Source organism: Podarcis vaucheri (assembly GCF_965113315.1).
Source record: "Podarcis vaucheri genome assembly, chromosome: 5".
Taxonomy (NCBI): Eukaryota; Metazoa; Chordata; class Lepidosauria; order Squamata; family Lacertidae; genus Podarcis; species Podarcis vaucheri.
The window spans coordinates 21,293,863-21,305,927 of NC_138763.1; the positions used below are offsets into that span (position 1 = coordinate 21,293,863).

The 12,065-nt window shown below is 41.2% G+C and overlaps 1 protein-coding gene across 10 annotated transcripts in view; it reads right to left on the bottom strand.

The window, feature by feature from the left end:
- Nucleotides 1–708: 708 nt before the first annotated feature.
- The window catches only part of LOC309533114 (schwannomin-interacting protein 1-like), a 397,153-nt gene continuing 385,796 nt past the window's right edge, over nucleotides 709–12,065 (bottom strand). For 8 of the 10 annotated variants that reach the window (XM_082224231.1, XM_082224234.1, XM_082224235.1 and 5 more), the window contains 6 exons: nucleotides 11,413–11,530; nucleotides 10,303–10,500; nucleotides 9,402–9,525; nucleotides 6,463–6,556; nucleotides 4,507–4,557; nucleotides 709–1,808 (listed from right to left, as the gene is read on the bottom strand). In XM_082224231.1, coding sequence (XP_082080357.1) covers nucleotides 1,757–1,808; nucleotides 4,507–4,557; nucleotides 6,463–6,556; nucleotides 9,402–9,525; nucleotides 10,303–10,500; nucleotides 11,413–11,530 — 637 coding nt within the window. In that variant the 3' untranslated portion in view covers nucleotides 709–1,756. The remainder of the gene's footprint in view (nucleotides 1,809–4,506; nucleotides 4,558–6,462; nucleotides 6,557–9,401; nucleotides 9,526–10,302; nucleotides 10,501–11,412; nucleotides 11,531–12,065) is intronic. The other 2 variants (XM_082224233.1, XM_082224240.1) reach the window with 1 other exon arrangement.

The window sequence follows — 12,065 nt, forward strand, 5'->3', positions numbered from 1 at the left end:
AAGATACTACAGTGGCTGCTCAGCCACAGGTGTAACAAAGTCATAAATCAAAACTGCTGCTTTTGCCTCAATCTCTGGCAGTCTCAGTGGAAGGTCAGCTAGATGGTAGAGTCAAGCCAAAGGCTTTGCTGGTGGAGAATCAGGATGTGGGTTGTTGGGTGGGGAGGGAGGTGTTTCCAACTTCCCATCCTCCCACTGGCAGACACAGAAGTCCCACAACAGTGCCCTTGAATAAGCAGCAACTTAAAAAAAACTGCAGTGTGATCTAGGCCCCATGTACCATAACGGTATTAAAAAAAAAGGCTTAGAACATTTTATTTTTCAGCTCTCTCAAGGTGATTTTTTTCATAGCACAAATAACAGAACAAAAGCAAGAACCTAGAAGAGCATCTTTTTCCTTTTCTTATTTCACATTATACTTAGTAAATAGGGATGCTCGGGAAAAAGAGGTTAGTCCAACTTTAGCTCCCGTGAGCCCCAACATCTTGAGGGGTTCAGGTTCCCCATCACTGGCAAATGTAGTTGCTGCTTCCATTGAAGTGAATGGGAGAGATGCATGGTAGCTGGGTTATGAATTTGGGAAGAAGGACAAGACTCACATAGAGGTTGTAGCTCGTATTAAAATGCATGGTGATAGCAAGTGCAATCTCAGCGGAGAGAAAGTAAAGAGAGAGAGAGAGAGAGAGAGAAAAGTAATCAATTCCCATATCAAGTGTGTTAGAGTTTAATTCAAGTTTACGTATACAGTTGAGGTGTCATTTTCATTTTTCAGCCCACATAGTATTTTTGTTAACTTTAAACCTTACCTTTGTGCCTGCCTTCAAGTGAATCTATAATAACTTATCTGTGTTCTAAGTGAATAGTATTTTTTAAATATATATATATATATGAAGAGAGACTTTTCATATTATATATATCTATATATAATCTGAAATGAGAAAAATAGGAATTTCACATGTACTTCAATGAATATATTACAGGTGAATTACTATGTTGTCCCACTAGTCAACAAAAAGACATATCATATGAAAGAAATTTTTAATTTTTATTTTACATATTTATACATAAAACTTTCAAGGTAACTCTTTCAACTCAACTGCATGTTAATAGCACATCTAAAAATGAATGTCAGGTAGTCAACATTCACAAAATGTTGAAAACTGATTAAAATATACATATTACTGAAAGCTACAACTTCACTACGAGGCAGGCATGTATGTTTTCTCTCTCACTTGTATAGCACCGTCAAAATTACAGTCTCATTTGTTTAAAACTACGCTGAAAAACAATAAAAAGTAGCCAATGGTAAAATACTGCTTTAACTTAAAAGGTCTCTCTAAATAAACAAAAATAAAAGTTAAAACTACCCTCTCTCTTCTTTTTTCCTCTTCACGTTTGCAATGTTTATAAGTACTGTACATTTTGTTCTACAATAAGATTATTGAACTGTCCGATATTTAGTGGCACAAGTAAAAAATGAAATAAACCCAACAGCAAATAAATTAAAAAGCATAGGCCAACCACTGGACATAAAGCTTCAGACATTGGGAACAATTCGCCAAGCACAGTCGCTGTGCATCCACCGTTAGCTTCAAGGAAGGGTTTGTGTGTGGGGTTCCTGGTGCTTGGCAGATTGCGCCCGGAATCAATGACTAACACTGATTTTTCTTGTGCGCCACCCGTGGAGCATCAGCGTTGGTAAAACCACAGAAGCAAAATGTTTTAGCTTGTTTCTTCAGTCTGATGGCTTCCGGTTTTATTTTGCTGGCATCTTCTCTGCCATGTGCTTCTGCTGACTTTCAGCGTGTCTGAAGGGAAATGGGGAAAAAGGAACGGTATTACGTAGATGCAATAAATGAAGATTTTTATTTTATTTTTTACTGGCAAAACTTAAAGGCTGCAGAGAAGGAAGGAAGCGCAGCGATTGCTGAAAAGATTGCTTGAAGAGATGCGTTAGCTTTTGCTGCAATTATCTAGCCGGCTTAAATAGTCCTTTTCTTCAGGACTCCTCTAGACTGCAGAAATCCAGCACAGGAAGGAAAATAACAACCACAGTCTTCAGGAGGTAAAATCAAGAAGAGCACGGGGGGCAGGGAGGGTTTCAAGGAAATTGCTTTGGAATTGAAACCGCAGGTTGCAATAACATTGAAAGGAAGTTTTATTTGGGGAGCAAGGGGAAAAGGAGGAGCGTTTCACCTCCTTCCCATGGATAGGAAACTTATTTGTCTTAACACAATCCAAGGATGTAACAAGATGACCCCTAGGTCCCTATTGTAGCAACATTTCAAGATATAAAGAACTAAAAACAACTCGCCTCTCACCAACTGCCAACCATGTGGCCCACACAGAGGGCATCTGAATGGCTAATTAAATATGTAATTGATTCCAGTAATGAGAAACGCAAACTGCTTCCCACATGAGAAAGTAGTTTTGTAACACCCTTCCCCAACCAGGTGCCCTCCAAAAGTTTTGGATTACGACTTCCATAAGCCCCAGGCAGTCCCTACAGGTGCACACTGTGGACCCAATAGAAGCCAGAGGCCATGCTTTCTATTCATTAAAACAGACTCGTACTTCAAAGTTTATGGGCACCAAGTTGGCAGTAGGCTGTTTTAGAAGAACAAGGGAAAGAAAAAAGTGCCAGGGTTGCGGAGCAGAGAGTCAGATCAGGAAGATACAAGTTTAGATAGACATACATCCACAAAGCTCATTGGGTGATGCTGGGGAAAGTCACCATCTTTCAGCTTAACCAACTGGTCGGAGGTGCTGAGATGGTAAAACTGAGGTGGGGGAGACAGAAACGTCATGCACCCTGAACTCAAACTCTTGATTATTTTCATCTGCAATTTGGTATTCAAATTAGAGACCATCCAAGAATATACAGAACCATCTCTTTGTAGATTTAGCAAGATCTGTTCAGTATTTGTATCCATAAAACATAAACACCCATAAAACATCTCTCTCTCTCTCTTTAGCTTCTTCTGCTTAAACAGTTCACACTTCAACTATGCAATGAGGCATTGTATCTACACTTCCTGTTGCTGATCTCTTTTCACCCAGAGACAAGCAGTTAGGGGAAAAAACACCCCATCACTGGCACACATTCCTTGAACTTTTGCTTGCTGCCTTCATGTTTGTCCCTTCTCCTCCCCTCACTAACAATATTTCATAAAGCAGCAAGGGAAAAGCACCAGCATTGTGTATGGTAGTGGCAGCATCTTCTTTTTTTGCAAGGCACAGGCGGTCTCAAATCTGAGCCATCTGTTGGCTCACGGGAGAAAAAACACCAACAACCTTCCTTTTCTCTGGAGGGGAGCAACAGGCAGAGTATGGGCATTGCTGTACAATCATACCTCATGTTACGTCCGCTTTATGTTATGTTCTTTCAGGATATGTCCCGCGGCAATCCGGAAGTACTGGAAACGGTTACTTCCAGGTTTCATCGCTCGCGCATGCGCAGACACGCAAAATGACGTCACACGCATGCGCAGAAGCGTCGAATCGCAACCTGCGTGTGTGCAGACGTGCCACTGCGGGTTGCGCTCTTTTCATGTTGCGAACGGGCCTCCGGAACGGATCCCGTTCGCAACCAGAGGTACCACTGTATTACAAGGTGAAGAAGCAAAACCACTCTGCTGTCTGTGATTTGCAGCAGCAGATTTCTGCAAGAACATACTATAGTGAGCACACCGACCTTTTCCTCTATGCAGAAGTCCTCTGGTAGATGTCAATGACGACTTGCTCACCAGATTATAGTGGGGGAGGGTAGTGGGGAAGGATAATGCCATGCTGAAAGACAGACACATAATGGCATGCGGAAAACACACACACACACTAACCCTTCCCTGGTCTTTGTGTAAAGCGGATGAGATTCTGCCTCTCTTCAAAGTTTTTTAAGCTACAAAAGCAGAGAAAATTCAACGAAGTCAAGTGCTGAGGGTGTGTGTGTGTGTGCATGAGAGAAACAGAGTGCTAGGCGTGTGCAATTATTATTATCATTATTTGCTGTGGACTGACACACTCTAATATTTCCAAACTTGCTTGCAGATCAGAATGCAACTCCCATTTGGATTACTCAAGTCTCCAGATTTTGGAAGGTACCCTGAGGTTCATCTCATCCAACCCCCCCCCCCCCTGCAATGCAGGGATATGCAGCTGTCCCATATGGGGATCAAACCCGCAACCTTGGCATCATCAGCACCACGCTCTAACCAACTGAGCTATCCAGATATATGCATGCTCCCTGGAGTTGCAGAGGTTTCAGTGCAGTGGAATAGTTGGCAAATACCGCAAAGCAGGAAGCTGTAAGAGAGCCGATTTAGCATTTTTGGCTGCTGAGTTACTACTCAACCTTCTTTAACCAGCCAATCTGAGAAACGTGAAAATAACCTGGAACAGAGGGTGACAGAGGATAGATAGAAGGGGAGAACATAAAAGGTTTGTACTGAATAAGAAAAGGCCTGGATTAAAGGGATCTGGGAAAGTTGAGGCGTTACTGTATTTTACCTTGTTGGCAGCAATGGTGCTAAATTACCATGGTACTGATAGGGGGCCGCACTGTAAAAGAAATATTACAGAAAAAAGAAAAGAATAGTTGGGTTTGCTTTGGTTCAATTAAGTCTCATCTCTGTCTGCAGGTGGCAAACAGGTTTCTTCCCTTTAAGATTAAAAACCAGCACAGGATTTGACTGAAAGGGTACAGCAAGAGTACAAGTAGCTATACAGTATATTCAGACTGTTGGTAAACCAGAGAAGAGTAACTTCATCCACCTGATAAGACTACATGCCTGCTTTCACTACAAAGGATGCAGCTGTGAACTGCACCTATTTTTTGCAACAGGCTCCATTCTTCGACAAGACAATTGAAACCACTTCTGGACAAAATGAAAGCATGGTTGCTAGCCATTGACACTATTATTGGCCTTTTCCTTGGAACTGCCAGGACCTAAGGTCAATGTACACCCATATTTTGCCTTTTGGAGTCTTCCCAGGTCTTGAAATCATGTCTAAAGTCACTCTGATTGATTCTGCCTGCTTCAGGGCTTGGTAGCTGGACTGAATATGTAAGGACAACTTTTAGTACAGAGCGGCAAGCTGTTAATAGGGCATATTGTCTACCCAGTAAAGTAAGGAGTGAGAAAGGATCATTGCAAGATCATTAAGAAAAGATAATTTAGGAAGGGAAGGGAAAGTTAAGAATAGATGGCAGCTACATTATCAAATGGAGAAAACAGAAGCTGGGATTTCTAACTGAGAGGAGGCATCACAAAGGCAGATTCCAGAGTAAAGGAAGTTTTTGTCTCTATCTTTAGGACCACTCTCTTTGTCTGCCCAGACAAATTTATCAAGTTTCACATTTCCTAGCAGCAATAATTTCCCAAAATTAAAGGGACTAGCAACTGCAAGCAACTAGAGAAAGTTATTAGGCATTGCATGTTAGATTATAAATTGATTCAATGGCCAAAGAAGTTTCACTTATAATCTGATAGAGAGCGTGGATCACAAAGAAATAGCATACTGTCCAAATCTGCCATTTGTCATACCCCAAACAGTCATGGCAACAGGTGCTTAGAAAAACAGCAGCAAAAACAGTTGCTTCAGTGCAAACAACACTAATAGTGGTAGACTTATGTTACTGAACCAGGTGCACTTTTTATGACCTAAGCTTTCACTGGAGCTGTAGGTGGAACTTTTATGTAGTTCCACAATTGCTTCTTTTGGTCTAGCAGTTCTGGGTGCATGCAGCAATGTATGGCACCTTGCAAGATTAATCTAATAATGCCTGCAGAACTTCTCCTGCATTCTGTCTTATAAACTGCAGATTCTGGGGCAGCAGCACTATGATCAGCTTTTTGCCCCCAACCACTTTTGTGTCTGATGAAGTTTTCTGAGTTTGTTCGTTACCTTGTAACATTGTGGTTGCTCCAAATAAAGACATTATCATAATGTGGCTTTAGGGTATGATCTTAAGAGGCATTGATCAGAAAACAGCATTACAATGTCCTGATAGGAGGACAATTCACCTTGTATCAGTAATATATCATAATTCCTTCTCAGTGTTCCACCTTTAAAAGAAGTGCCTTCTCTGTGATGGTGCCTCAACTGTAGGAAGCCATTCTGAGTATGGTATGCCAGGCACAGGCATACATTCTTTGTGTCATCAGGTTGAAATCATTTAATTTCCTCAGGCATTTTTGATTATATTTTTGGCTGGTTGAATGGTTTTGCTCCTTTTAATTTTAAGTATTCATTCATTCATTCATTCATTCATACATACACACACACATACCCTAGCTTTCCCTCTGACAGTTCTTATGTTTCTGTAATTTTGAAATTACTTTGACCCTGAAATCTTTGGATGAAGGACATTTTATACATCAATTAAAATAAAATATATCGTCACAACAAAACGGTCTAAAGAGAGACCTTTGCAACAGGACGTATCTGAAAAAGGTTACCAACCTGGTCAAATCCTCAATGTCTACCAGCATAGCATCCTGTTCTGTGTGCAATTCATCCCGAATTAGCAGCAGTTGCACCAATTCTTCATTCAAGCCTGACAGCAGAAAAGAGAAAAAGAGTGTTTAAGCTCATTTAGCCACAGTTCTCCCCATGTCTAACACTTTGGAATCTGTTAGTCACCATGGTACATGGCTCTCACTCCAAGAAACAGAAGGGCATTTGGCTTGGCATATAAATAAGGGAGGCGATGAAGTAATGGAACAAGAACAATGGCCGGTATTGTTAAAAACAAACGTTAGTAAAAAAAATATCAACATGACACTACTGTAGATCTCATGAGAGAACCAAGGATGACTTCCCAAAGCAGAATGCACTCTTTAAACTCTTTAACTTAGGAACTAACCCATGGAACTTCTGGCATTTTTATGGTTGTGGTTGGTGATGGAAAATCCTCAAAACTGGGTGTGATCTACCAAGGCTGAACTTGCATTAACACATTGGCAGGGAAATAAGCTTGACTGTCTATGATGTCAGCCTGTTTCTACAGAGGCAAGAAAGCAGTAGGTGCTCCAACTGCAACAGCTACCAATGGTGCCAGGAACTGCCATTGTGTTGTGTGCCCATTCAACACCAGAGAAACCCCTGCTTTCTGTGCTGTCATTAGTAATGGTGAGGTTGGCGGGTACCAGGGACAGCGACTTTTCAATGGCAGCCCCACAATGGTGCAATTCACCTCCCTGGTACTCCGCTAAATCCTCATTCTGCTAGTCTTTAGACTTGGGTCATAGGACTTTTATTTATTTATCCCACAATCCTTTTCAGTATTGATTTTAGGATGGTTGTTTTATATTGCAAACAAATTATTTGCATTTTTAGCATACAGTTGTATATCACTTTGGGAAGATTTTTGTTCTGAAAGGCAGGTGATATATAAGCAAACAAGCAGATTTTTAAAATACAAACACAAACTTGAGAATCAAAACTCATGAAATGCATGTCATTTACCCAATGCTCTCCTTAAAAAATTAAACTAAACCAAGTCATGGTAGAACTGATTTATCGGTATTTTCTAGCAGGTCCACTGATTTTCTAACATCCTAGCAGCAATTCCAAAGTAGCAGACAGCACTAACAGACTTCAGGGGAAAATTATTCACATTTGGCTGAGCATAGCTCACAGGTGCCTAGGCAAAGAGCCACACTGCAGCTGCTTTGACTAATTTGATTAATAAGCACACATTGACATGGGCCATGGAGTCATGTGCTAATTTCTTTTTATTTAGAGCCTCTTCTGTCTGTAATGAATTAATTCGTATCACTGAAAAGCATAGCAGTACTTTGGCTCTAAAAAGACAACAACAACAAAAAGAGTCCAGTGGAAGGACTGCAAACAGGCACAAAAGCTTTAAAGGTAAAGGTACCCCTGACCGTTAGGTCCAGTCATGGATGACTCTGGGGTTGCGTGCTCATCTTGCTCTATAGGCCGAGGGAGCCAGTGTTTGTCCGCAGACAGCTTCCAGGTCATGTGGCCAGCATGACTAAGCCATTTCTGGAGAACCAGAGCAGTGCATGGAAACCCAGTTTACCTTCCCGCTGGAGCGGTACCTATTTATCTACTTGCACTTGACATGCTTTCAAACTGGTAGGTGGGCAGGAGCTGGGACCGAACAACAGGAGCTCACCCCATCGTGGGGATTCGAACTGCTGACCTTCCAATCGGCAAGTCCTAGGCTCTGTGGTTTAGACCACAGCAGCACCCGCGTCCCTTATAAAAGCTTTAGTATGGCCTAAATATTGCAAAGGGCTAAAGTTGTCTACTTGTGCCTTTGCACAAGATGTAATGAAAGAGAGCTGGAAACATGCTTCCTCTTCTCTATACAGTTCCCGGTATCATGCAAAGCTGGAAGAAACGTACAACCAACCATGGTGTGCAAGAGGCATCTACTGCTCTTTTTTGTGCAAGATCTCCACAAATGCATGGCTTCCTAGCCCCCCATTTAGCCCCCCACTTCTGCATCTCATGCAAAAGCACTCTAAATAGTAAAACTATAGGGAACTCATATTCGAATGCTATTGTTTCAAGGATTGCTGAAAAGAGAGGGACGTGAAGAGGGCCTCCTTCTTCCTCAGTTGGCATTAGATTACTGAATAATAGCCATTCCTGACCTAACGTTTGAAGGTCAAAAGTCACTTCCAGATCTGTGATTTCTCTTCTCCATATCTAAGATGAAAAGTACAAGAAATATAACATGCCATGAGCTAGCATGGAATAAAAAGCAAGTTTTGATTTAAAACTTGCTTTGGGAGCAATGGCCCCCAATGTTATCTGAAGAGAAGATGTTGGCATCGAAGATATTTCCCTCTAGTACTGCGGTACCTTGGTTTTAGAACAGCTTAGTTTATGAACAACTTGGATTAAGAACGCTGCAAACCGGGAAGTGTTCTGGTTTGTGAACTTTGACTTGGAAGCAGAACATGTTTTGCTTCCAGTTGAGTGTGTTCCTTTTGTAAATTGAGTCCCCAGATGCTATGGGAAAGCACACCTTGGTTTAAGAATGCTTTGGTTTAAGAAAGGACTTCCAGAACGGATTAAGTTCGTAAACCAAGGTACCACTGTATTGGAGATGGCATAATCCTAGGAAGACTGGACCATACATATACTGAGTCAGATCACTGATCCATCTAGGTCTGTATTATCCACACTGACCAGCAGTGGTTCACCAGGATTTCAGACAGGGGGTCTCTTCCAGCCCTACCTAGAGATGCCAGGGATTGAACCAGGGACCTTCTCATGCAAAGCAGATGTTCTACCACTGAACTGCAGTCATTCCTTGGTTCAATGTTGGTGTCAGCTCTCACATGCAACAAAACAGTTTCTATTCCCTTAAACCGAGGTGCCACGAATAGCGAAATGACATAATACCAAGGGAGAAGACTTACTTTCTATCTGTGAATGTAGATCATTGACTATCACCTGTAGCTGCCCAATCGTCATATCTCTCAGATCTGCGGGCTTTAAGCTTCTTTTCATCAAGCATTCACTTATATGAGGCATATGTGGCAGCTAAAAAGAATGACAACAACACTTTAGGCCACTGTCATGGCCGGCAACAATGACAAAAAAGAACTTCTGTCAGCATATTTTCTAATGTATTAGCAGTAACAGCTAATGATGGTAGCCTACTATATATTAAGCACCCTGAGCATTAGTCATTAGGTACTGAATGCATAAAATTTACCAAGTTTAGATACCACATACTGTACTAAGATTTTATAAATACTATACTCCAACAAAGGAAAAAAACACTTTATTTTCCCTGCATATTCTGAATCAAATATATTAAATAAATATGCTCCACTTTTAAAACTCATTTTTTACATCTGAGATGGAGCTATAAAGGTAAAGGGGCCCCTGACCATTAGGTCCAGTCATGGACTCTAGGATTGCGGCGCTCATCTCCCTTTATTGGCCGAGGGAGCCGGCGTACAGCTTCCGAGTCATGTAGCCAGCATGACTAAACCAGAGCAGTGCACAGAAATGCCGTTTATCTTCCCGCTGGAGCGGTACCCATTTATCTACTTGCACTTTGATGTGCTTTCGAACTGCTAAGTTGGCAGGAGCAGGGACCGAGCAACAGGAGCTCACCCTGTTGCAGGGATTCCAACCGCTGACCTTCTGATCGGCAAGTCCTAGGCTCTGTGGTTCAACCCACAGCACCGCCCGCGTCCCTTCCAGATGGAGCTATAAGCTTTCCCAAATTCCAAAAAGCTTTATTGCAACTGGGGCAACTTCCATGGCTAGAAACAACTGGCAGGCATTGATCTTCTACGAGATACTTACAAGGTCAGCTACGGGAGATTTTTTCCTGTTTTGCTTTTCCACCTCTACTTGCATTTTGGCCATTGGTTTTGCCATTGCTAAGGCCATTTTGGCTTCAGCTTGAAGTTTCTTTTGCCTTGAGAGAAAATCCATGTCATCTAGGGATTCAGATTCCTCTTCAGTAGTGTCTCTGTCAGAATAGGAAGAGCTCTGCTTGCTCTAGAAAAATAGACACAGCATATATAATATATATATATATATATACATACAATCAGGCTTGTCTAATTCAGCGGCTAGCAATTTAATCAATGAATTAAAACAATAAACATTAGCTCTAGCCTTAATGTGAATGGCATGAACCAGAAGTAAACCAGCCCTCTGCCAGAATTGTGTTTAGATTCTAGGGTTAAACCTTTGGCACCCCTGGTTTAAAGGACACCAGATGTCTGAGCTGGGAAAGAATTATGCCTGAGACATTAGAGAACTGCTACAAGTCTAAGCAGATGGTATAGATCTAAAAGGATCCCTGTGATGCCATACAAAATACCTCTTTATATCATCATACTGCGACTGACACCACTCTTCACCTGCTGATAGCAGGTGAAGTTCAACCATACCTGGAGGGCACTAGGTAAGCTATCCCTGATCTAAGAACTATACCCACTTGCCTAATTGACTGGCCAGTGCTAAAAGCAGCCACTTGTCCCATAATATTTTAGGGTTGCCATTTTGAAGAGCAAAAAAGAGGACACTTTTGCCGACTTTTAACTATGGATTGCCATGACAGCTCTACCCATGAAAAAGAGGATGTGTCCTGGAAAAAGAGGACATATGGCAACCAATGTTCTTAGGGCACACAACCCAGTCACATCAGTTATCCATAAAATGGTGGCGCTATTTATATATTTTATTTCTTTCTTAGTACTGTTTTGGCTGCCAATATTACGTTGCGTCAGTTTGTTTCTTTGAAGTGTATAATATTGTTTTGACAGTTGTAGTATTTCGTTCTTTTTCTTTTTATGTTTCAAAATTTAATAAAGGTTAACTTTTTAAAAAAGAAAACCTGGAATTTGGTGCACATTTCCTGACATTTTTCAAGGGATCAAGACCTTCTGTAAGACTGAAACTCACCATGGGAGACAAAGGTGTATCCAAACTTGTTTCGGTCTTGCTGTCGTCAGCATCGCTATCTTTGTCACTTCCGCTGTCATTTACAAAACAAATCTGTAAATTCATCCCACTTTGTAACCTTGAACAGAGAAAAAAAGAGGGAGAGGGAAAGAGAGATTGGATTATCACTCCCTGCAACAACACAAAATGTACTTTGGCTCTTGGTTTCTTATTCTTCTAGAAACTTTTGCCATTTCTGCATACTCCATCAATGTTAAGTGCCAGTCATCCTTCGTTGGAATTGTTTCTTCTTTCTGTCTCTGGCATAAATCATTCGGGCAGTTGTAGCAGTGTACATAAATAATTTTTTTGTGCTCTTTGGGTACCTTTCCACCAATTATACCTAAAAGAAAAGCTTCTGGTTTTCTTAACAAAAGTTATCTTCAACATTTTTTTTTCAACTTATTATAAATCATTTCCCAAAAAGCTTTTGCTACCTTACATGACTACTACATATGGTAGATACCAACAGGTATCTGATTCTGACTTATACATTTACTGGGAGTTCGGTATCATCCCCTATGTTTCCTTTTCTCTGCTGGTCTCTAGAAACCAGTTTACATGCTTGAGTAACTTGTTTACCATTGCTTGAGCTTTATTTAAAGTACAGATGT